Below are 27,386 nucleotides of genomic sequence, written 5' to 3' on the forward strand. Positions count from 1 at the left end.
TTCAATCATCTTAAATCTTGGACTCAAATTGAAATACCTGTCCGTTGAAAATTCCAAGCTACCTTCCGAGCTTTCCTTCCAACCACAAGTTTCGAAAATTATGAAGCGTCTAACAGCCTCTTCCCACAGTTACAACTCAACTGTGACTAAGGCCCAACTTCTCTTTTTCGTCGTCGTGAGCGGGGGTGCGGCCAAGAGGTTAAAAGTGACAGTTTCGGCGCTTGTGCATGTACCCTTGAAAGCGTGTGGGCTCACCTGTCAAAGGATGTTTTTTTTTGCGTATTGCGGCCGCTAACCAGATGGTACGGCCCCAGCTAATGTAGTTGACTTCCTGTGTAAATAAGAGAAGGCGTAGAGAGAGAGATAGAGAGGCTCATCATCCCACCGAACACCACTAGCCAAGGAACCAGGATCAAGAAATGTTAAGGTCTGTAGCAGCAGCACGCCTGCTTCTTTTAGGCGCAGCACTGATCCAAAATCTTGCCCGAGTGTGCGTGGCTGATGTCGGAACCGCTGCATTCTACAACAGCCCCTATCTTCGTAAGCACCAGCACAAAGCGATCCTCTCTTTTTCTCTCTATATATCCGCGCTTAATTCTTGCAGTTGTCAATCTTGTCTCAAACCAATGATTGCTAAAAACTCTCCTCCTAGCTAAATCCCTTAGGAAATTCACCAAACACTTTGTGGGCATAAACACATAGATATATAGATTGTTTTGCACTTGCTTTGCTTAGTTGTGGGAGAGATGCATTGACGGATTGTTTTTGTGCAGCGACAGCATGTTACGGAACGAGCGTGATGCAGATTCCGGCCAATAACATGTTCGCGGCCGCGAGCGATAGGATCTGGGACAATGGGGCTGCCTGCGGGAGGGATTATACAGTGAGGTGCCTCAGCGGCGCCGCTCCTCCCAATCCGTGCAACCCTGAGCGCACCATCAAGGTCAGGATCGTTGACCGCGCGCCACCCGTCTCGACGCCTTCGAGCCCAGGAACCACCATGGTGCTCACCAGCGACGCCTTCTCCGCCATCGCTGACTCCAACGCTACCACTCAGATCAATATCGAGTTCTTACAGTAATCTCTCTCTCTCTCTCTCTCTGGCATTGCATCCACGAGTCAATGCGCTTGTTACTTAGCCGACTCTTCGGCCCGAAGTATCTATCTTTGAATAAACGGGTCGGATTCAGTTCTAACATTGGTTTCAAAATTCGGATCCAACTGGCCGGCTTAAATAGCTTAAAAGGAATCCAGATTCAACTCGCTTCAATAGCTAAAACCGAGATCAGATTCAACTAGCTTAAAAAGCTAATGGCATCTTATATCTGAATTCAGTTTAGCTTAGATTCGGATTCAGATATAGTACTCTATACAAAATTCAGATCTATTTATTAATCGGATCTGATTTCTGCCACAGAAACTGACTAAAGGGCTTCGGATTTAGTCGGATATCTTAACCTGAATCTGATCAGTTTACATACCTCTTCAGCTGGCCTAGCCCATCCCCTCTTCGTGAAGACTCAAAAGTTCTTAACGATATATTTTGTTCGGTTTCATTGGTCCAAAGATCACCACTTAACCACCGATAAAAAAGCTATCCAAAGCACCGTAGAATCTGTTATGCACAATACCCAAAATCCATAAAAAGAATGGTTTCCACAAAGATGGCCCCCCACAAGAAGATGCCGTTTTATTTTTAACTAAACAGCATCAATGGCTGAAAATAGACGGCTAAGATTTGGCAGGTTTTGGGCATCGTTCATTTTCATGTGATGAGGTGTCTTAGACCTGATCCATTCTCCAACTCCGCAACCACCAAAAATAAAAAGTTTTATTTTTTTAGAGAAGATAAGTAGAAATAATTAATGAGGCGTTGCATCCACGAGTCAACTGAAATAGCTGGATGGTTAGGTCGTATTATCACAATTGAGGCGTTTTGAGTTCGAATCTTCAGTTTGCCCATTAAAATGAAAAAAAAAAGAACAATAAAAAAGAGAATGGGCTGTCTTCTTCCACTGTATTATACTTTTAAAATGGTTTGATGGTTGGGGGTTCCGGGGCAGCGCCCCAGAAATTTTTTTTTTGAGATAAAATAAAAAATGGCTACAATTATTAATAAAATCTATTTCATATAGACAAATCAAACTATTTGCTGCAGTCAGGACTGGGCTTTTAAAATTTTTTTTTTTAACTGTTTCGGGAGGCAGGACTGGGCTGTAGCCTATGCATGTGCATCCTTGATCTAAGTCAAAAAGTGATGAAACATTACGACCCACTTTTCCTGTGGTACTGTGGCAAACTTTATTTGGAAAATAACTGTATTTTACGACAAAATTGATGCCTTACAAAATTTTGAAATATGCCTGATGTTCAAATTCAAAAAAAAATTGCTATAAAATAATATTTTTACTCTTTATACAAGCAAATTGACTTTATATATGCGAACTTTCTCACAAGATATTCAAATACACGAATTTTCTCTCGCATATTTGCGGATGTTCTCCTGCATGTGCCCCCTTATATGATTTTATTAAAAAGTGACTCACATTTTGGGGATATTTGCAACTGTGGTTGCTAATGTTAGGACATGTTAGGCAAAGGGTCTTCTGCCTAATATTTGCAAAAGTACCATTAAAGGTAAAAAAAAAAGAGAGCCTTTAACGACACTCATAAAGCACGCTAAAGCTTTTAGTGATGCTCGTAAAATGTCTCTAAAGCCTTTAGCACACTTTAAAAATGATGCGCTTTAAAAGTGCCACTAAAGCTTTTAGTGATACTTCAAAAGTTTCGTTGAAGCCTTTAACCATGCTTCAAAAGTACCGCTAAAGTCTTTAGGAAGAAAATCGCATATTTAAAAGAAAATTCACATATTTAAGAGAAAATTAATATATTTGAGAGGAAATTAGCATATTCTCGTATTTTGAAAGAACATCACATATTTTGAAGAAAATTCACATATTTTGAAGAAAATTTGCTTGTGCAAAAGTTAAAAAGGTCCTTTTACAATCAGAAATTTGTGAATTTGAACATCGGGTGGATTTCAAAAAATTGTATGGCATTTCAAAAAACATGTCATTTTTGGTGTACACTTCGGCCATTTTCCGAACTATATTTGCACTTTACTACTCTCAATTAGACATCAATGTCATGAATAGTGGTATTAGGATTTTCTTGGAGAGTGAAAGTCTCAAATAAATTTAAAACTTGTTTTAGGAAAATATCAGGATATATACAATTTTAAAAATGTAAAAGTATAAAAGTATTAAAATAGTAAAATATTTAAAAAACAAGAAACCATTAATATTGTACTAAATCACATAATTTCGAAATATCATTAATTTTTTGTGAATGTTTCGACTTTATTTTTTAAGATAGATTAAATATTTAAATTGATAGATCCAACCAAAGTAAAAGAAGGGAAATCTCGTGATAAATTTTTTTTTTCAAAAAAAGAAATATCAAGAAGATCAAGAGTAATATAGGCAAATTTAAAACTTTAAAGTTAAAATATCACACCAAGTTCGCGTTTTGTAAATTACTAAGGTCAATTTCTTGCAATTGTATGCTATTTGTGATTGTAGACACATCCACATCTAAAACACTGCCTAGGCTTTCATGGCAGACCATGGTGTGTGAAAGGAATCTAACCATCCCTATCAGTATCACGCCGTGACAAACACGTTAAGAAGACAATAATATAGTCCCTAGGACTGAGTCATATATATACCGTTTATCCAAAAATGTGAAATTGCAAAACCAAGGGCTGAGGGAAGTAAGCAAGTAGAATCCACTGATCTCTTTAACTCCTATCTATCCAGTCACTAAAAGCAGATGTAACCTTTATGTTTGTATCTTCTAAAAAAAAAAAGTTTACATGTTGTTTAGATCAATGTTGTCAGTATCATTGCCAATTGGGTGATTTGTATCAAATTGGCAAAAAAAAACAATACAAAATAAGTTGAATAAGCTTATTTTTAAATTAAATATTAAAAAAAAATATTTTTTAAATATTTTTCTGACGTGTCAACGATTCAGCTCGATTGGGTTCAGAAGCAGAAACGGGTGATTCCTTTAATAGTTTCAAGGAGTTGAAAGACGTGTTTCCCATTAACGTGAGCCTTAGCATAAATACAAGGGGCATGTATATCCCACCGTTTGTGGGATTGATTACAAGGAAGATGGGTGTGTATCCCACCATTCTATTCGTGGGATTGGATACAGGCAAAGAAAAAATGAGAAAAGAGAAGTAAATCTACAGTTGTATAAATGAGTCAACCGACATCCGTGGATCCCACTATATTCGGTGATCTTGGATAGACTCGTGATACTCCCCCTCAAGTTGGGGCGTGAAAGTTCATAACACTCAACTTAGATATGATGGAATGAAATTGATTTCTGCCCAAAGCCTTGGTGAATACATTCGCTAGTTGCAGGTGGGTAGATATATGCTCAACAATGATTATAGTTGATACTTGCTTGAACCTTTTTTTTTGAGCAAGATGACAGTCTAATTAGATGTATTTTGTTCATTCATGGAACACATGATTGGATGCAATAGGTCACTATATATATATTGCACTGTGTTGATTTAATTGCAGGTAAAAAAAATAAAATAATAAATGATACTTATTGCTAAATATCGCGTGTGCCTAGAAAAGCCATGCACATTGAAAACAATGCAAATCGCAAATCGGGTGTTTACCCGTGGTAGGTATGTGGTGCGAATGCATAACATAATGAATTTATTTTTATTGTATGCAACACTTTCCTTCTCACACACACCACTTAGTTGTGAATATCTAAGACTGTTGTGACTATAGTTTAGAGATCATGCTGAGCATGATTTGAATGTATGAAAATAGAAGTGCTTGAATGTCACACTGTTATATGCACACATGCCACCTAGTTGTGGATATTTAAGACTATTGTGACTGTAGTTTAGAGATTATGCTGAGCATGATTTAAATGTATGTGAATAAAATTGCTTTTCTTGTTGTGGTTCAGAAGATCATGCTCATCATGATTTTAAATAGCATAATATAGAGTGTGTTTGTTACTGATACATGTTTGAATATGCATTGTGTGAAATGAGTGTTGCATGATTGATTATGATTGATATGTCTATCGTGAATGCTTGTATGAAATGATAATTTGATAAAAAATGTATGAATTCTGAATGTATGCTTTAAAATAAATGAATCATGCATGTGAACATGAATACGTGTTAATGTATGTCATGTTTGTGTGCTAATTTTGATGAGACATGTATTATGTGTGAGAAATTGAATCATCTGTGACATATTTCATGCATAAAAATACATGTGAAAGAATCATGCATAAGGCGTATAGTAATTGAATCATACATGAAATCATGTTAAAAATGAATCATGCATGAGTGCATGTGTAGAATAAATCATGACATTATAAGATCATGCATGAAAGTAAATATGATTATGTCATGTACATACATCAGGGCATGTAAGATTGAGTCATGCATATGGCATATACTATTTAGTCATGCAAGAGGGTATGAATTGTTGATATCATGCATGAGGGCATGAGAGAGTTATCCTATGAGATAATGATACTTGGTTGTGACCTATGACTTAATAATAAAGATAATCCTGGAACATGGGTCTATTTGGGGTACTGGTGAAGCCGAGCTCTCTGAGATGGTGGGGTTTGTCCCGATCTCTTGTCCTCTCGAGAGAGAGAAGGGTGGTACAAGCCTCATGGAGGGTTAAACTTGTCCCCGTCCCATGAAGGTTAGGGGACAGGTCTACCAATGAGTCCTAGGTGGTAGTACTAAAACTCTGCAGAGTTAGGTATGCATGCCTAATTTTTTGCCAACGATTTTGGTTTGGCGTAGGCAAAGACCTGGGACCTTGGATTCGTTCTCCCAAACACTGCATTACAGGGTTGAATCACTCGAAAAAGAACCAGTTAAGTCATTGGAGGGCAAATAAAATATATAGAATAATAAATATTCTTATGGTTGTTTCTAGATGTCTATACCCTCTTTTATACCAAATGGGTCTGAATAAACAAGAGAAACAATGAATTAGGTTTTTTAGAATCATTGCTATCATATATATGAACATATAAATCTGATTATGTAGAGACTACTAAGCTTTGCAGGGCCATTGCTTATAAATTTCACATGTGAATGAAAAAGACATGTTTATGATCATATGATTGACCTGTTGGCATAAGTCACGAGCTTGTGTGTGAGACACACATGAAAGATCAAATCAGGGTCTGTTCTATATATAACTGAATGCAAAGGTGCATTAATGTTATGAGAATGGACATGAGAATTAATAATTTAGATAATGCATATCATAGTCATAAGTTGTACATGAGTATGCCCTTTTTGAGGATAAAGAAAGTGAAAGTTTACATTTTCATGGACTGTTATGTTTTATTTCACTTTGAAACATGTTTTGAATTGTGTATTCTCATTCATTTATGTGAATACATGTCATGGATATGAATGAATGTAATGTTTAATGCCATGAATGAGAATGAATGTGAGTTTGAGTTTCATGCATAAAATTTACTTAATTATGAATGCCATGGAATTGATGATGATAAATATGATTGAATGCTATTTGCATGTTTTGATATGGATTCCCTTGACTCTCATTTTTTTAAATGATGGGAATCACACTTTGAATGTATCATTATAAACTTGATATGTATTCTCCAAGTTTAGTTTTGGGTGTCCTATGGGCAAGTAGTTGATATCCTATAACATTACAGATGACTTCGTGGAGGATTGAAGCGAAGTGCGGGTTGCTGCATGGTTGAAGGCTCCACTCTTACCTATTACGATCCTTTATTACGATCCTTGGAGGATCCAAACATTTTTTTATGGTTATAAATCTGTAACACTTTAACTCTTTTATGTCAAGATCTTTATGTTCGAATAATTATAATATTTGTAATGAAAATATTTCTAAATTTTATCTTTTCACTTATGCAATAGTTGTGCTTATGATTTGGAGATTTTAAATCTTTACGTAACTACTTAATTGTCTTAAATCTTAAATTTTTGTCTTTCACATTTTTCTACATGTGAGGATCCTTGAACTAATAACCTCAATCGAGTTGCGTTTATGGATGATTTCATACTGAATCTAATATTGGGAGGCTAATACATACTTGCGCTTATGCTCTGGTGGGCCGTCTAGTATTTAAAATAGTCAGAATGTGGCTATAGATGAACTCATTGACATATTACTTTCAAGAATCATACAAAATTTTGTAACGAATAAAAGAAAGTTTTAATTTTTTCTCAAGATTTTGAGCTTGGGAAAGTTTTAAAAATATTGGATTTTTGAGAGACATTACAGTTAGTATCAGAACAAGGGTAAGAGTGACTTCATGTCGCGAGCAAGACCGCCTTCGCAGGTATGATATATGTTATGTAGATATTGTTGATATGTACATATGAGATATATTGTTATAAATTGGGAAAACATGGTTTGATGTTTGCTGAAAACCCTAAAAATATGTTAGGGCTCACTATTGTTGTGTGTGTGGTTGCTTGCCTATCCAGATGGCATGGGCAGAGCGAGTAAACAACCTCCTGGACACTCTGGCCACCATAGTTGGGAGAGTGTAGAGACAGTCGACAACCATGGATGCCATGGGGGCCAATTTATAGAATCTGGAAGATCATTAACAAAATACAGAGGGAGAGGTCGGATATAAAAAATTTATAGATATGGACCCTCTAGTATTCAAGGGAAAGGTGGACCCTATTGCAGCCGAGAACTGGATAAAGAAAATATAAAGAATTTTTCATGTTCTTTGAGTTTCCGAGGATCAAAAGGTGAATTTTGCCACCTATCAATTGAAGGAGCAAGCTCTGCAGTGGTGGGATACAGTCTACCAAGTTAAGTTCGAGAGCGGAGCAGTCACTTGGGTGCAGTTCACAAACGTGTTTTTTGAAGCCTACTTTTCAAAGCATGAGAAGGCCAAGAAAATACAAGAATTTCTGGAGCTCCAGTAGAGAGCTATGTCCTTGCCATACTACATCTCTAAGTTTTGAGAATTAGAGCATTTCTGCCCTCACGTGTACATCACTAACAAGGAGAGAGCAACAAAGTTTACACAAGGTTTGAAGTTTGCACTTTGACTACTGTGCTTGAGGAGGATTGGCCGTCCAATTCGAAGGTCCATGGTAGGATAGTGGGGCAACAGTTTGGGGGAGGACAATATCATCAGAAGAGAAAGTTTCATGATAATCCAAGATTCACACTACCTACAAAGAAACCATTTGTGAGAGCTAGAGGTAAGCAACAACAAAATCAACAACAGACTCAGAGCCAACCTGTTAGTGACAAGAGGTGTAGTAGGTGCTCTCATATTCATGATGACAAGTTGTGCCCCGCAGCTTCATCCTGACATTACTACGACAAGGGTGAGCATTTCATTTAGAACTGCTTTAAGAAGCAAAACGATGAGAGGAGAGCAGTTGGGCAAGTAACAAAAGGCAAGCAACCTTATCATCAGTGAGACCAGAAGAAAGTAGCTGGCTGTGTTTATGCAGCTTTTAAGAGTGCCCAACAGAACAATGATTTGATCCAAGGTAGTATTCTGGTTGCGGGTCGAGCCGCTCTAGTATTATTTGATATTAGGGCTACACATTCCTTTATTTTTGCTCATTTTGCTAGTCAGTTATAGCTGCCTATAGAATCTTTGAAGCATGTGATAGATGTTAGCAATCTTGTAGGCGATAACTGTATTTGTGCTTATTATTTACTAAATTTGTCAGTTGGGTTGGGTGGGAAAGTTTTGCCTGCCAATCTTGTTGTACTTGACATGACAATGTTTGATGTTATCCTTGGCATGGATTGGATTTATGAGCACTCTGCCATTATCCATTGTCGTTAGGGCACAATGGTCCTATCACGACTTGATTGTCTCAATATTGCTTATCATGTGTTTAGACCTTCTTTGGGACATCATGTTGTTTCATCTCTAAAAGCTCAAAAGTATGTGAGCAAAGGAGATATTGCTTTTCTTATGAGTTTGACTTTTGTGGAGCCTAAGGTCTCATCTTTGGAGGAGTTAGAGGTAGTGCGTGACTACCCGAATATTTTTAAAGATGAATTACCAGGACTTTCTCCACTTTGTGTTGTAGAGTTTGGCATCAAGCTTTTGTCGAGGACTGCTCCAGTCTCTAAAGCCCCGTATCATATGGTGCTAACTAAGTTGGAGGAGCTGAAGAAGCAACTCTAAGAGCTTTTAGAGCATGGATTCATTCAATCAAGCGTATCACCATGGAGAGCGCCTGTTCTCTTCGTAAAGAAGAAGGATGGATCTATGAGGTTATGTATCGATTATCGAATGCTTAGCCTGGTCACTATTAAGAATAAATATTCATTACCTCATATCGAAGACCTCTTCGATCAGTTGTAGAGGGCTAAGGTAAAGTTTCACTTTAGATCTCCGTATGTATAATTTTATAAGTGATGTTTGCTTGTGTGACTTTATTGTGATCTATGTTTTTTTTGTGATCTTTTAAGGTCTTCTTGAAGATTGATTTGAGATCTGGGTATCATTAGCTGTGAATTAAGGCAGAGGAATTATCCAAGACTATGTTTTGCACTCATTATGGCTATTATGAGTTTGTAGTGATGCGATTTGGACTCACGAATGATCCAGCTGTATTTATTGATACGATGAATTGTATTTTTCAATCATTCTTGTACTCTTTTGTGATTATGTTTATCAATGATATCTTGATCTATTCAGAGAATGAGTTTCAGCATCAAGAGCATCTGCGTGTTGTTTTGGAGATTCTTAGGGAGCACCAACTCTATGCTAAATTCTCCAAATACAAGTTTTATCTCAGGCAAGTTTCTTTCTTTGGCCATGTGATTTTAGCAGATGGCGTGACCATGGATCCTACCAAAGTTGAGACAGTGTTAGATTGACAACAACCATAAAATATTTATGATATTAGGAGTTTTCTCGGTTCAACCAGTTATTATCGATGATTTATTTAGGACTTCTCTTGTATTGCTTTGCCTATGACGAAGCTTTTGATGAAAGAAGTCAAGTTTCAGTGGTCAGATAAATGCAAAGAGAGCTTCCAGATGCATAAGCAGAAGCTCACATCAGCCTCAGTGTTATCTTTGCCATCAGGCAACAATGGTTTTATGGTCTATTTGGACACTTCAGGCACAAGCTTAGGTTGTGTTCTAATATAGAATGGTAAGGTTATAGCTTATGCATCGCATCAGTTGAAGGTTCACGAGTGCAATTACCCAACACACAGTCTTGAGTTGGCAATTGTAGTCTTCACATTGAAGATATGGTGATATTATTTGTATGGTGAGCAGTTCAAAGTATTCATAGATCATAAAAGCTTGAAGTATTTATTTTCTCAGAAAGAGTTGAATATGCGATAACGTAGATGGTTGAAAATCATTAAGGATTACAACTTTTCTCTGTCATACTATCTGGGTAAGGCAAATATGGTAGTCAATGCGCTTAGCAAAAAGACTAGCAGTGTTCTATCCAGTTGCCTTAGTGGAGGATGAAAATTGGTAAAGGATTTCATTGCATTGAGGCCCTTTGCTATGGGCCAAGGCATAATCAAGCTAGCTAGCCTAGTCGTGCAACCCGATATTTTCAACAGGATCATTTGTTATCATTGCAAAATTTTACTTTTGCAAATCAAACTGACCTTTGAAAAAGATTTTGAAAATAACTTGCCTCTGTTTTAAAATTCGGGAAAATTCTGAGGAATGAGACTCGCCTGTCGATATGAGGTTCAACCATTTCTAGTGCCATAACCAGAGGTAATCAAACCAAGGATCAATCATGTGCTTTGCTTTGCTTTGCTTAACTTGTCTAAATCGATGTTCTATTCCTAAATGCACAAAGAATCAGGCATGTGCTATGACTTAAATTTTTTTTGACTGAAAACATGATGTTTGCTTGGAAAACTTGGAAAATGGGATACTTTAAAAATCATGAATTGCATTGGAAAAGTATTTTTGAAAAAAAAAAATCAATTTCTGAAGAAAATGATATCTTTTTGAGAAAATCGAATTCTGAAGAAACTTTGGAGATTTTTGAGAAAATCGATTTTTCTAAGTTTTGAACTCTTGAATTGATCAAAAGGATGGGTGTGTAACCCTGTAAAAAACTATTCATGATGCAATCTAACCTAGATGATGCATGAATGCAATTTAAGAAAATATTTTTTGAAGAATTTATAGAAAATTATTGATAAAAAGAATTTATGTGCCTTATAGAATTTAGATGAAATATATTTGTCACATATCCCTGACTATGGCCACAAATATGTATTGAATATAGTTCATTTGATTCTAAAAAAGAAAAATATTTGAAAAAACTTTAAAAAATGCAATGATTTTTGAAGATAGCCTAAGAGTGTAAGTTGTTTGTGGCTTAAAAGAATATGATAAATATGAGTTTTGTTCGTATTTTGACTATGGCCACAAATACTAAACCCACCGAGTTTATCAACTCCTTAGAAGTTAGTGCACGTGTCATTCATTTAGACCATTGTAAATTTGAAATATGCATGAATCATCATTCATCATACATTAACATTATTACAAAATAAACTACATGCAATGCAGCCCTATTCTGAGCAGAAAATTAAATTCTTATTCCAAATTGTTTACAATTTACATCAATAATAAATTAAAATAAAAAAAGAAAATAAAAAAAATACAGTCTTGAATGTTTCTGCAAAACTAGAAAACTTGTTAGTGAAGATATGTCGACTTTTTGAGATTTATCCAGCAATATCTGGAAATTACTGGATTTATCTGGATATAAGCTCTTTTCCATGTTTTATTGAGATAAACATAATAAAATATTATACAAAAATGAAAAAATATTAAAAATAAAAAACTTTGAAATTCAGACTTTTGGAGAAAATGACCCAAATGCCCCTGAAAACAAGACTATGGCCTTGAAATCAAGGTTTTCAAAAACGTTTTTTGTAAAACTTTTAATTCAGGGATCAAACAGATTCAAATCAACACCAAATCGGGTGCAGAGAACCTTAGAATTATTATGAACATGATAAAACCTTAAAAATATAAATTTTTTTATAAAAAATATGAAATATCATAAAAATATCAATTTTTGCTCGTGTTTCAATTGAATCAGGACTCTGCGTGCATCCTGTTTTCACAATTTAACCAAATAATGCATCAAATGAATTCTAAAATTCACAAAAATCAACATGAACACTTATGATAACCCTAAAATTAAAGTATAATTGAAAAAATATAGTTTTGGTATTATTTTGATATGAAAAATAAATAAAAAAACTTAAAAATATGCAATTTTGCTCGTAGGCACATACCTGTCACAGTGTCAGACCTGAATTAGGCATCAAACAGTAATGAAAAACTAAAAAATTTTACATGGAGAAACTAGACATTTGAAAGAAATATTCCTTTTTACAGATCAGAAAAAGCATATCTGGTTAGGGAGATATTGTTCTGGAAATATACGCGTGATTCTGGCGAATACGTAACGGCTCCAGAAAAGATAGTTCTGATTTAGGCTCAATTAAAAGTATCAAATAGTGTTAAAAAGTTACAAAAATCATATTGATAAAACTAGACATGCTGATGAGTCTGTTACTTTTTATGGATCATCAATCAGATCTACGGTTAGGAAAATACGATCTACGTAAGTTAAACTAGGGTTTAAATGATACATAATGGTTGTTGTGAAACAGATTCTGATTTATGATAGAGGAAAAATAGAAAACGACCATATAACAATCTAAAAATTTCACAGAATATACTAAACATCATAACAAACACACTTCGACTTACGAATTGTCGACTGGATATCTGATGAGGGAGATATCACCTCTACAAGTCGTTCCCGAATCCATATACATGGTTCAAGAATTAAGGTTCGATTTCTGATTTTTTTAGCAGGGTTATAGAACTCAAAATAATTCAAATTATTTATGGGGAGTCACTGACACATGCATGGTTTAACCTTAAAAAATTCAGAATTTAATAATAGAAAAATGCACATGAAATAACGTTGTTCCCGCATGCCCGGATTAGAGATTTACAGGTTATCGATAAAGCATGAATAACCCTAATCTAAACATGAAAAATAATAAAGAAAAACTTATAAATAACCTAACAAATTTGAATTTGATGCTTGAATAAGTAAAACAAGCATAAGCATGATGAAATGATAAAAAAAAATTTGGGAAAATACGGTTGGGATTTGATTTAGCCTCTAAAAGAGGGATTCAACCATTGAACGGTCGAATCTCGATCTTTTTCGAGCATTTAGCATAATGAACATTATACCAATGATTTCAATGGATAAAAAATGTGTAGATAATCATGGGTGATCTGTAGATTGCTTTTTTGAATCGTTTACATGGTTATTTGAACAAAAAAATGCATGCATAAGGGGGGGGGGTATGGTGAAAATGCATAAAACAAAAAAAAATGAAAGAAAAAGAAAAACTTACCTTGGAGAAGCTGCAAAGGAAGAGCTTGAGGGTGAGAGGTTGCTGGAGGAGAGAGAGGGAGCAAGAAAAGGAGAGAGAGCTAATGAGGGGGTCGACCCCTATGGTCCTCTTTAAATAGGAAACTTTTAGGTTTAGTTAGAGAGAGTTCTAAATTAATTAGAACTTCTCTTAATTAATTAAGATTAACCATATGGGGGGTGATTTCTTCTAATTGGGTTTGACTTTTCAAACTTTCCTAATTAGTCTTAATTGAGTCCTAATTGACCTAAACAAATCCAAATGTGGTGTCAGCTACTATAGGCCCACATTTGATTTTAAAACTTTAAATAAAAACTAAAAACAAGGTTTTAAAAATATTAAAATGAAAGTGCAGTTTTAAAATCGATTTTGACTCTAACCTAACTAGGACACTAGCTAATTCTAAGCTAACCAAAATGCTTTCAAATATGGCACCACCTATTGTGGGCCCCACTTGTTTTCAGAAAACGATTTTTTAAATAAAGGTTTTCAATAGAAATTTTTCAAAATGATGAATGAGTTTGAAATTGAAAGTTTTGAATCAACTGGAGTTCTAAATGAGTTGAAACTCTCTTAAATGTGGCGCCAATTGTGCGAGCCCCACCTAGGGTTTTGAAAAAGTTAAAGTGAGGACTGAAAAGGGTTTCAAAAAGGGTTTTTAACACAGATAAAAATAAAGGCAAAAGATAAAATCGAAAAATTTTAGAGTCCTAAACTGACTAAAACTCTAAAATAGAGTCCTAAAATTTCGAGACTCTTACATTTTGGTTTTTTGAAAGACAAATGATGAGGTTTTGAAAGATCTTCTCAGAGATTAGTAAAAATGAACACAATACGAAACCAGGGTCAGAGTTCTAATCAACTGGGACTCTAAGATAGAGTCCCAGAATTTTTAAACTCTTAGAATTGGATTTGTTTTTGAAAAATAAGTGAAATAAAAGTAAAAAGAGGAAACCAGAGTAGAGTTCTGGACCGACTGATGACTCATTATCATCCATTTTCACTGCTAAAACCTTTTATAAGTTCTGTTGCAAACCAAAAAAAAAAATCCATGTATTTTTTAACTTAGTATTGTTTTGAAAATCTGGGGTGTTACATATATAGTTAGTTTATTTCTTTCTTAGCTAATAGTTAGTTTTTAATTAATTAGCATAATTGATTATTTTTATTTGATAATTATAGTTCATAATTTAGATAATTAGTTGATTAATCTTATTTGTCCCTTTTTAAGTTAATCCCTCTTTATTTCGTAGTTTAGTTAAAATAATTTTTATTGTCTCTCAATGTTAGGTCTCTTTATTTATTTAGTTAACTCTAATTTGCTTATTTAATATTTCTATGCTTGTTGTTTAGAAGAGGGAAGGTCCCTTTTTATTTTCTTTTTATATTACAGGTCAATTTAAGGATGCATACATTGCAATGCCTCATATGATTACCAATCATACACACTTGTATTTTTTTAATTATAAGCAATTACATATAAACATTTAAATATGCATGAAGAATTAAGGATACATGCACTTACCATTGCAGAATGGGTGAACATGTATGCTCAAGTGGCTTAATTATCTTTAATTAGATTTTTTTTTAAATGATCCATGCCATGACTAACTAAATACACAATCAATTTAAGTTCTTACTTTTTAGCCCTATGGGTACGAACACGAGCAGACACTTGGATCATGACTATGGCATAGGTAGTGTATTCATACAATTGTGGCTTTGACCTAGTTGGGCATATTTCACTAGTCTCGTGTGAGGGACGATTGTATTAGGATAGCGCTCCCAAAACCATCATCCTGATATATTAAATTTTCAGTCATGAGTTTCTTACCTTCCACCCTGCAATTCAGTGTGGAGGCTTTCCCCATCTTTTTGGTTGGGGAGGAGTAACCTTTCGTGCTAAAAAATAGTATCTACGAAGTCAGATGTACCACTTACCCTCTTCTTGTAAGCATCAGACTTTAGTGTCACATGGTTAACCTGTTTAATTCACTAAGTCCATGCATTTCACACTATGAATCTACTTTAAAGATTTGACTCCTTTTGGGCTCATGGATGCACATACTTCAAATGCAAATTTAACAGCCATGTATCATTGCAATTTTTTATATTTTTAACTTTAGCATTCATTCATCAATAGACAATGATCATACACAAATAGATGCATCTATATGCAATCACATTTCGTGCATAATTCGTTCAATTCTATAGCAATTGGCAATGAAAGCCCTTTTGTGCAATAAGCACCTTGTTCAAACGGTGCCCCTATTTGGGCACTCAGCATTTGCATAAAATCAATACTATAATCATAATTGTAGTACCATCCATTTTAGCATAAAATCATATTCGAATACTGGCAAGGTGTCACATTCATTGCTCTCCCTATCCTTGGTTGGTTCAAGACCCGTTAGACTCTCAAATTGTCTTACTGTTACAATTGTCAAGTATCCCTATCTTATCTAACCCAATACAAAAAAAGTCTTAGGGTGGATAATCTCATTGGCATAAATTATCTTTTTAGGAATGTGTCAATCTTTTGAGAAGAGAAAAAAATCTCTCACCTTATATGATCAATCATTCATAGTTGTCATAGGCCACCTACTCTGCTACAAATGCATGAGTCTCACTGCATATCATAAAAGTTTATTGCATGCATCATAATGCACTAAAGAGTCTAGCTATAGGGATCCTGAGTCTGAGAAGTACATAGAAAGATCTAACTTTTTTCCTCGGTGCCACCTTACTGAAGTATGCTTGACTCCTCTTATTGGGGCATGAAATCTTATGTCTAAATTGATCATCCAAGGAAGGGTACCTCTGCTCTAAGGCCTTAATGGGGCAACTCTACCCTGTCCACGAACCCACAAGAGGTGTAGGACTCTTGGTATTTGTTCCCACGTGGTCTCTACAAAAGTTTTGAAAAAAGATCATTACAAAGGCATACAAAATCAAAACGAGCCTAAAAGGCATGAAAGGGAGATACATTCTTCATGTGCTACCCCTGCTTAAAGCCCAATATTTTTTCTCTCTACTACAAATAAAGTGGTTCCTTAACTGGGCCGACCTCATTCAGCAAGACCCATAACATTCTTCATATCCTAGTTCTTCTCCTTTTTTACACTGGCACTTACGTCATTTGATGAGACCACCAAATGGTCTTGACAATCCACTTATCCTTGCATTGGCACCGACCTCGCTCAAAAAGACTACCAAATAGTCTTGGCAATCCAATTGTCCTCAGAGTGATCCGACCTCGCACAATGAGACCCATAAGAGTCTCGACAGTCTAACTCCTCCCTTTTGATGTTGGCACTGACCTCACTTTATGGGACCACTCAAATGGTCTCAACAATCCAGTTGTCAAGAAATTGGCCCGGCATCGCTTAGTGAGACCACAAACGGTATTGACAACCCAGTTATCTCAACACTGGTCTACCTCATTCGACAAGGCCCAAAAAGGTTTCGACAACCCAGTAGTATAAAAAATTAACCAATCTCTATAGGTGTCTACTTCTTTGTCATAAATCGAACCACATTAGATTAATGCCAAAGAGATGTATATGTAGACACCTCACATTTGACCAGGTCATTTTAAAGTTTTGCTAGCTTAAGCTTTTAGACTCTAAACTGGTATTCTCCCAAATTTTGTCCAAAATATCAATTATACTAGAGGATCTTATCTTTCCAACAAGCTAAAAATTAGGTCAATACGATATCAAAGTAGATAGTTATGACGAAAACAATGTATTTTATTAAATGAAAATTATGTTTTTCAAGTAAGGACTACATTGAGTGCATTTTTTACTATCAAAACCATTTGATTTGATTTTTTACTTAAAAGATAAATTAAAGCTTAGATTTTCAATGCACCAAATGGTGCCTCAATCTGACATCTGGAAAGAAAGTTATGGCCAAAACAAGTTACATTGTCATAATAGATCTGAAGTATGACCCGATTTAAGGGTGAAGATCTAAAATTCTATTATCCAATCCATAGGAAACCTCTAGAAACTCCATCTATGTATGTCATTTGGATAGAAACCAATCAAAAGTGTATTCTTTTCCTCTTAGAGCCCAAAAAATAGAATATTCTTAAATTCTATCCTACCTAAAGTCCTATCCTAAGCAGAACTCTTATTGGATAAGTCTTATCTTCTATAAGGATAAGAACAAATCTTTTTGGGTTAGATTCAAACCTAAAAATTCTTAGATCCATATCTCATGCAGAATTCTATGAATAGGGGCTCACTCCTATAGTCGAGTCATCTAAAAATCACATACCTGAGTATTGGTCTTGGAAAAAACCCCTACTCAAATCTCTACCTGTACTATGTCCTGAAGCCATGTCCTGAAGCCATTGAAGAACCCTCGTACCTATGCAGAAGTGTTGTAAGACCAAAAGAAGCTTAAAAGAAAAGGTATTTTCCATATCCCTAATCTGCTTATTTTAATTTTATTTAATCTTTTGATTGGTGCTTATACACATTGATTTTTATTTGCGTACTTGAATCCACAACAGTGTGATTCAAGCTACGGACATAACAAAACTTGTTTGGACTTTCCCTTTCCTTCAGGCAAAGGGTGGTTAAGACTCGTATACGGCATCCCCACATATTTTAAAACACATTTTGTGATTTTCGATAAATCAAATCTTTCTCAACATTACAATTTTTTTATCAACACTTGCACACACTATTTTTTTTTTGCCTTGGGTGGATCCATTACCCTAGGCTTGCTGCACAGGTGTTCAAAGGAGACTTTTGAATGTCATGTTGTTAAATGCAATGTTGTCAATATCAGTATCGGCCCTGAATCATTTAGCCAACAATTCATGTGAATCAATCAATAATGATTCGCAAGTGAATCATTCTTAATGAGCTAAAAAATAATTAAATATATTTCTTGTCAATCAGAACATGACACATGTTAAAACCATTAATATAATATTAAAATAACATAAAATAATTAATTTTAAGCATTTTTTATATTTATAAAAAATAATTGATTCAGGTTAGTATTATATCGATTTTCTATCAATACGATATGTATCGGTCGATACGCATTGATACTGACAACATTGGTTAAATGTGATAAATTCATGAAATAAAGTGTCTACAAAATGATCTAGAAAAGGCGCAAATAAACAATATTCCTTGTGTCTGCAATTATAAGCTTGATGTATACATATGCAGAAGACCACATTTGCTTTATTCTCATAATATTGAGTAGATACCAAAGCAATCTAGGCTATGTTCATTGGGTTGCAATAAAGAAGGTCATGCGATATCCATAAGGCACTAAGGACTATATGCATAAACGATTTGATCATTTAGAAATGATTGGATATTTGAACTTGGATTATGTTGAAAGCAAGGAAGATAGAAAATCAACATCTAGGTTCATTTTCCCACTTGCTGGTGGTGTTATTTCTTGGGAAAGTATAAAGCAAACTATTGTTACATCATCCTAGCATTATAGAAGTTGAGTTCATTGCTTGTGAAGCTACTACACAAGCTCTTTGGTTGAGAAATTTTATTGATGGACTTAAGATAGTTGATTCCATATCTCGACCACTAAAGATTTATTGTGATAATTTTGTAGTAGTTTTTTTCTCCAATAATAACAAGTATATTAGAGCTGCTATGCGTATCGACATTAAGTATCTTGTGGTTAGGAAGAAGGTTCAAGATCATTAAGTGTCAATAGAGCACATAGGTACAAAATTCATGATCGACATACCCTATGACAAAGGGATTGGTGCCTAAAGTATTTAAGGATCATGTATTTGATATGGAACTTGTTGGTACCTTGTGATCACATGTACGATTAGCATATTCAACTTATGATTTCATTTCAATTTGATTATGATGATGTTCTAATGATTCTATGATACATGGAAGGTTGTATTCTCTATAAGGGTATTTGCCACCATGATCCATAACATTGGGACATTGTGACCAATAGCTTAAAATCCTGGTTTAAAGGAGCGAGTGTTACGACAACGAAGCCGAATATGACATTTCCAGAACTAGATTTTGATGATGAACAAGTGAATCAACTGCATTTCAGCTAAGGCAATGAAGAAAGATGACAAGAATTGAAGAATTCAATGAAGAATATTTGAAGACAAATATGCAAATGTAAATTTCATTAAATATCTTAGATTCTTGTAAGAGCCTTACTTAGAGTGCATATTTCAATTGTGTTTCACCTGAAAAGTCTTTAGAAAAACTTTTCTAAAAGAACTTTTCATGAAAATCATTTTAGAAATCTCTTTACTTAATTTTTCATGTTTATTAGTCGACCAACAGACTCACCAGTCGACCAAATTTTTCGTGCCAATTTTTCAAAGCAAAAACGTCAACTTTCTGAATTAGTCGACTAATCGACCCTTAGTCGAACAGACAAAATGTTTGATTTATGAAAATTTTAGCAGCAGTCGACTAAAGGTTTTTTTAGTCGACTGGACAGAATGTTTGTTTTCAGAAAAATTTAACAGGAGTCGACTAAAAGGGTTTTCAGTCTACTGATGATTTTCATCAGTCGACTGACTTTTCTTTAGTCGACTAAGTTTCAAACTTCAGATTTTAAAATGATTCTGTTAAATACAGTAGTCTGACGATAACTGTCAGTCTGCTAATATTTGATTTCAGTCGACTAACTACTATTTCAGTCGACTAATATAGTCATTTTCTGTAACTTTTAAAAGGTGTGTCTTTTTATTTTTCAAACTAATTGACCATTCAAAAGTGACTGTTTTGACACCCCTTCATACCCTCAACGTATGAAATCTTTCAACTATAAATATGAGTGCATTCCACACTAAAAAATATCGAATCCAATTGAATTACATTGAATTACAAATATCGAATTCTTTGCTTTTCACTCCTATTCATTCAAGTATCCGTTTTCTCGCTCACTTGATATTTTCACTCCAGTTTTTTACTCAAATTCCTTTGAGAGATAGTGAATTCATGAGTTGAGTATTTCAACAACCTCAGAAGTCAATTGCATTTCATCTGCATTTATAAGAAAGACTCGTAGGTTCATTGTAAGTGTGCTGACTTATATTTTTTCTGTAAAAGGAAATGACTCCTTAGTTTAAAGAAGTTGTTGACTTTCAGTAGGCTTGTTACTGAAAGTGAGACCAAATTTGGTTTGTATGTTTTTGTGGTTACACAAGGTTGATAGTGAAAATCTCAAGCGGGTTTTGCTTGGGGACTGGATGTAGGTCTGGAAGACCGAACCAGGATAAATTCTTGTGTTCTTTATGTGAATGCTTTGCGAATCTCAAAATCCTTTAAAATTTCAAAGACGTTATTTAAAAGCACTATTCAACCCCCCTCTAGTGCTTGTTGCCACGATCCTACAACACTTTCATTTGGTATCAGAGCAAAGTTTGCTATATCATGATTTTACCATCATCTAGCATGACAACAACATCGCCTTCTCAACACAAAGAAGGATGCTCCTTAGTTCGTCCTCCTCTCTTTGATGAAACAAAGTATGGCTATTGGAAAGTAAGAATGACAATATTCTTATAATTTATAAATCCTGAAATTTGGAGAGTTGTTTCAGAAAAGTACCAAGCACCATCAACTGATTTCAGCTAATGGACTGATGAAGCAAAGAAGACTGCTTCACTCAACGCCAAAGCTATGAATGCGCTATATTGTGCCGTTGACAAGGTAAAGTTCAATCACATCTCTCAATGTTCTACAACAAATGAAATTTGGCATACTCTTCTCGTTACTCATGAAGGTACGTCAAAGGTAAATGAATCTAAGATTGCTTCTTTAGTTCATAAATTTGAAGTGTTTAAAATGAAGCAAAATAAGTCTATATCGAACATGGTAACAAGAATGACCGATATTACTAACACTCTAAAATCCCTTAGAAAAGAATATTCGCAAGTGGATTTAGTTAGAAAATTCCTAAGGTGTTTAACTCATGAATGAAAGAGAAAAACCACAACAATAGAGGAAGCAAATGATTTAAACACCCTTTCTCTTAAATATTTGGTTGGCAACTTAATGACATATGAAGTCCAACTTTATGATAGACAAAAAAAAGAACCCAAGAAGAAATCTCTTGCTTTCAAGGTCATTTCTGACTCTAAAGATTCAGAAGAAGATGAAGATATTGCCCTTATCACAAGGCAATTCAAAAGATTCATCAAAAAAGGAAGATTTCAAAGGAAGGTAAAGAAAATTGATTCTTCTAATCCTAATGAAGTCAAGTGCTTTAACTGCAAAAAGGCATGACATATCAAGAAAGATTGTCCTCTTCTCAAAATCAAACACAAGGACTAATTCAAAAAGAAAAAGGCATTTCAAGCAAGTTGGGATGAAAGTGACTCTTCTTCCAATGAATAATCAAATGAAGAAGTTGCTAACATGTGTTTTGTAGCATAAGAAGACTCGATAAGTCAATTTGAGTATGATGATTTATTAGAAGCATTTAATGATTTATATGCTAAATTTAAGAGTCTAAGTTCTAAAAACAAAGAGTTAAAAACTGAAAATTCAACTATTGACTCAAAACAAAGTGTTACTTAAAGAGATAAAAGATCTCAAGAAGGAAAACTTCTGTCAAGCATCTGAGATAAAAGAAATTGGAATTAGAACCAAAATCTTACAAGAAGAAATATCAAGTCTGAAAGTAAAATCAAATGACCATCTTTCTATAGTGACCAAGTTCACTAATGGATAAGAAAATCTAGAAAGACTTATTGGTTCTCAGAGATACTCAGTTAATAAAACCGGATTGGGATACAGTTTCTTTAATACTCAAAATAGACCAAATTATGTAGTAAAGAATCAAAGTCAAAATTCTCAATCATTGGTTCAAAGAACTCAATTTTCTAGTCATAATAGAAATGCATCTAATCATGGTACTTATAAAGCTTATAAACCTAGACATGATTATTCTAGACATGCTAAATCTTTTTATAAAAAGAATATTTATTCTCAAAGGAAACCAAAATCCAAATGGATATAGGTTTCTAAGGCTAACGCTCATAGACCCGAAAATAAAAAAGGGTCAAATGCTTTGTCTTCCAATTTTTTTGTACGTACAAAAAATAAGAAACAAATGGATCTTGGACAACGGTTGTTCGAAACATATGACTGGAAGGCAGAAGTTATTTTCCACCCTCAAAAATAAGGATGGAGAAATTGTCACCTTTGGTGACAATAACAAGGGAAAAGTAATCGGTATTGGTAACATTGGTAATCCAAAATTTCTCTTGATAGAAAATATTCTTTTAGTAGATGGTTTGATGCATAATTTATTATCCATTAGTCAATTATGTGATAAATGTTTTCGTGTTTCTTTTGAACATGATTTATGCTTAATTTTTAATTTTTATTCTAAAAAGATCATTTTTAAAGGTAAAAGAAGGAATAATGTATATGAACTTTATCTAGATGAGTTACCCACTTTTAATGAAAAATGTCTTATTGTTTAAAGTGAAACTCAATGGTTATGGCACAAGAGACTTGGACATGTTAACTTTAAATTAATTTCTAAGTTATCCAAGAATGATCTTGTTAGAGGTCTACCTAAAATACCATATAAGAAAGATCACTTATGTGATGCTTGCCAAATGAGTAAACAAATCAAGAGTTCTTTCAAAGCAAAAGATATAATTTCAACAAAGCGTTCTCTTGAACTTTTACATTTAGATCTATTTGGACCATCTAGAATTCAAAGTTTGAATGATAGTAAATATGCTTTTGTTATAGTAGATGATTATTCTCGATTTACTTGGATAATTTTTCTAAAAAGCAAAAATGATGTTTTTTCTGAAATTTTTAAACTTTTTAGAAGAATTACAAATAAAAAATCTACATCTATTATTACCATTCGTAGTGATCATGGTGGTGAATTTGAAAATAAATCTTTTCTAAAGTTTTGTGATTTACTTGGTATATCTCACAACTTTGCTTTTCCTAGAGCGGCTCCATAAAATGAAGTTGTTGAAAGAAAGAATAGAACTTTGCAAGAATGTGCTAGAACCATGCTTCAAGATAAAAATTTACCAAAATCTTTTTGAGCTGAAGCAGTAAATACAATATGTTATGTTTTAAATTGTGTTCTTATTCAAACATACTTACATAAAACATGTTTTGAATTGTATTATGATCGTATACCAAAGATCTCATATTTCAAAATTTTTGGTAGTAAATGCTTCTTGTTAAATACTAAAGATAATCTTGATAAGTTTGATTCAAAATCAGATGAAGCAATATTTCTTGGATATTCTTCTAGAAGTAAAGCTTATTGTGTTTTTAATAAAAGAACATCTTGCATTGAAGAATCTTTACATGTTGCATTTGATGAGAATTGTGAGCAGGTTATACCTCTAAGCGAAGGAGAAGAAGTCATACTTCAAGGAGAACCTTTGATAGAGAACACTTCTCAAGAAAATATTTCTCTTCCATTGGTTTGGAAAGAAGTTTCCAATCATTCACATGAGCATATTATTGGAGAAATAAAGAGTGGTGTCCAAACTAGAAGGCAATTGGAAAAATATATTGCAAATATCGCTTTCATATAAAAAATAGAACCAAAGAATATCAATGAGGCTTGTGATGATAAATTTTGGCTTTTGGCCATGTCTGAAGAACTTAACCAATTTACTAGGAATGATGTATGTGATCTAGTTGATAGGCCAAAGGATCATCCAGTAATTGAAAAAGATGGGTCTTCCAAAATAAGCTGGACGAAAATGGTGAAGTCATTTGAAATAAGGCAAGGATAGTAGCACAAGGCTATAATCAAGAAGAAGGCATAGATTTTGATAAAAGTGATGCACTAGTGGCTTGATTAGAGTCAATTCGAATGATGCTTGCTTTTGCTAGTTACATGAATTTTAAGTTATATCAAATTGATGTTAAAAGTGCATTCTTAAATGGATACATCAATGAAGAAGTTTATGTAGAGCAACCTCCAGGCTTTGAAAATGAGAAATATCCAGAAAAAGTTTACAAATTAAAAAGAGCTTTGTACGGACTCAATCAAGCACCAAGAGCGTGGTATGAAAGACTACAAAATTTTTTAGAATAGTCTGGTTTTTTCATTGGTCGGGTAGACTCTACTTTATTTATTAAAAATCTAGATTCAGATATTCTTATTATGCAAATTTATGTTGATGACATAATATTTGGTTCTACTAATGACTCTCTTTGTAAAGAATTTGCTAAAGCTATGCAAGAAGAGTTTGAAATAAGCTTAATTGGCGAATTGAACTATTTTCTTGGACTTCAAATAAAGCAAATTGAAGAAGGAATCTTCATCAACCAAGCCAAGTAAACAAAAAAACTTCTTAAAAGATTTGGCATGGACTTATCGAAATCAAGAAAAAATCCTATGAGCACAACTACCTCTCTTGAGAAAGATGAAAATGGCAAAACTATAGATACTAAGCTCTACAGAGGTATGATTGGATCTCTATTATACTTAACTGCTAGGTGACCTGATATAATGCTTAGTGTTTGTATGTGTGCTAGCTTTCAAGCTAATTCGAAAGAATCACACTTAATTGTTGTAAAATAAATTCTTCGATACTTGAAAGGTACTTTAGACTTTGGTTTGTTTTACCCGAAATCATCTTCCTTCGATTTAGTTTCATATAGTGATGCAGATTTGTTGGAAGCAAATCTGATCGCAAGAGTACTAGTGAAACTTGTCACTTCTTAGGACATTCCTTAGTTTCTTGGTTTAGTAAAAAGCAAAATTCAGTGTCACTCTTGACAACTGAAGTGAAATATATAGCGGCTAGTTTAGCATGTTCACAAGTGTTATGGATGAAACAAACCATAAGAGATTTTGGTTTGAATTACTCCACAACAACAATTTATTGTGATAACACTAGTGTTATAAATCTTTCAAAAAAATTCTGTTTAGCACTCAAGAACTAAGCATATTGAAGTGAGACATCATTTCTTACGAGATCATATGTTTAAAGGAGATATCTCTTTGAATTTTATACCCATAAATGCATAACATGTCGATATCTTTACTAAACCACTTAAAAATGAAGAGTTTATGTGAATTAGGAGAGAGCTAGGCATTTGCTTATTATTAGATTTATAAATTTATTTTAGAATGTTTTTTTTTAAATCTTCAAAATCAAACTTTTTAGTCGACCGATGAAAATCGATTAGTCGACTGATGGTTGTTTTTAAATTTTTAAAAAGGAAGGGACCCAATACCCCTTGGTCTTTGTTTAAAAGGGCAATTGTTATTTTTTTAAAATCACGCCCGTGTGTTTTCCTCTATTCAGAAGTTGAACACACTCCTTTCTCTCTGTCGTTCCTTTCCCTCTTCCACAAACCCTAAGAGACTAAAATCTCTTGTTGGTCGAACTCCTCCTCCTCGTCGGAACCTTATTGACCGTGACAAAGTGCTTCTACAGCAGCTCATATCTGTGACGCTTCAGTATACCTTTGCAGCACCGGTTATCCTCCACGACGTCGGACAACATCATCTTCTCACCAGACGTCATTCTTGAAGCGTTGGAGAGCCGACATCCACAATGTCTCTGCTTGTTCCTCCCTTCGGCACTGCTTCTAATATTTTGAACTTGAATTTGCATTTTGCTTATGCTATGACTGCACTTACTCTTTTTTTATTATGACAAAGGGGGAGAAAAAGACAAACATGGAAATTGCATGAGAAAGCATTGAAAATTGCATAAGAACTTGATACCAATTTTATGAAAAAAATAGAAATACATGAAATAATGATGGAAATGCAAAACAATCAATATGTGATATATATATATATATGCTTTGATTGTGCTAACTTCATATGTTTTGCAGCATATTGATAGGGGGAGTAAAATCCCCATCTATGCATCTAAATGCTCCATCTTTGACTAGTTTGTCATCATAAAAAAGGGGGAGATTGTTATGACAAAGAAGTCGTATATGACATTTCCAGAACTAAATTTTCATGATGAACAAGTGAATCAACTGCATTTCAGCTAAGGCAATGAAGAAAGATGATAAGAATTGAAGAATTCAATGAAGAATCTTTGAAGACAAATATGTAAATGTAAATTTCATTAAATGTCTTAGATTCTTCTAAGAGTCTTACTTAGAGTGCATATTTCAATTGCATTTCACCTGAAAAGTCTTTAAAAAAACTTTTCTAAAAGAACTCTTCATGAAAATCATTTTAGAAATCTCTTTACTTAATTTTTCATGTTTATTAGTCGACCAACAGACTCACCAGTCGGCCAACTTTTTCGCGCCAATTTTTCAAAGCAAAAATGTCAACTTTCTGAATTAGTCGACTAATCGACTCTTAGTCGACCAGATAGAATGTTTAATTTCTGGAAAATTTAGCAGCATTTGACTGAAGGTTTTCTTAATCGACCGGACAAAATGTTTGTTTTCAGAAAAATTTAGCAGGAGTCGACTGAAAGGTTTTTCAGTCTACTGATGATTTTCATCAGTCGACTAACTTTTCTTTAGTCGGCTAAGTTTCAAACTTTAGATTTTAAAATGGTTCTGTTAAACACAGTAGTCGACTGACGATAACTGTCAGTCTGCTAATATTTGATTTCAGTCGACTAACTATTATTCCAGTCGATTAATATAGCTATTTTTCTGTAACTTTTAAAAGGTGTGTCTTTTCATTTTTCAAATGAATTGACCATTCAAAAGTGTCTGTTTTGACACCCCTTCATACTCTCAACGTATGAAATCTTTCAACTATAAATATGAGTGCATTACACACTCAAAAACATCGAATCCAATCGAATTACATTGAGTTACAAAGATCGAATTCTTTGCTTTTCACTCCTATTCATTCAAGTATTCGTTTTCTCACTCACTTGATATTT

At 34.1% G+C, this 27,386-nt stretch overlaps 1 protein-coding gene across 2 annotated transcripts in view; it reads left to right on the plus strand.

The window, feature by feature from the left end:
* Window positions 1-365: 365 nt before the first annotated feature.
* The window catches only part of LOC149829419 (EG45-like domain containing protein), a 29,577-nt gene continuing 2,556 nt past the window's right edge, over window positions 366-27,386 (plus strand). The window contains exons 1-3 of one of the 2 annotated variants that reach the window (XM_090015527.1): window positions 366-540; window positions 774-1,077; window positions 6,763-6,888. In XM_090015527.1, the coding sequence (XP_089871653.1) occupies window positions 420-540; window positions 774-1,077; window positions 6,763-6,766 (429 nt within the window). In that variant the 5' untranslated portion in view covers window positions 366-419 and the 3' untranslated portion in view covers window positions 6,767-6,888. Of the gene's footprint in view, window positions 541-773; window positions 1,078-6,762; window positions 6,889-27,386 lie in introns of those variants that run through there. The other variant, XM_090015526.1, reaches the window with a different exon arrangement.

This window comes from Nuphar pumila, chromosome 8 (genome assembly GCF_984573655.1).
Source record: "Nuphar pumila chromosome 8, dmNupPumi1.hap1.1, whole genome shotgun sequence".
NCBI classification, from domain to species: Eukaryota; Viridiplantae; Streptophyta; class Magnoliopsida; order Nymphaeales; family Nymphaeaceae; genus Nuphar; species Nuphar pumila.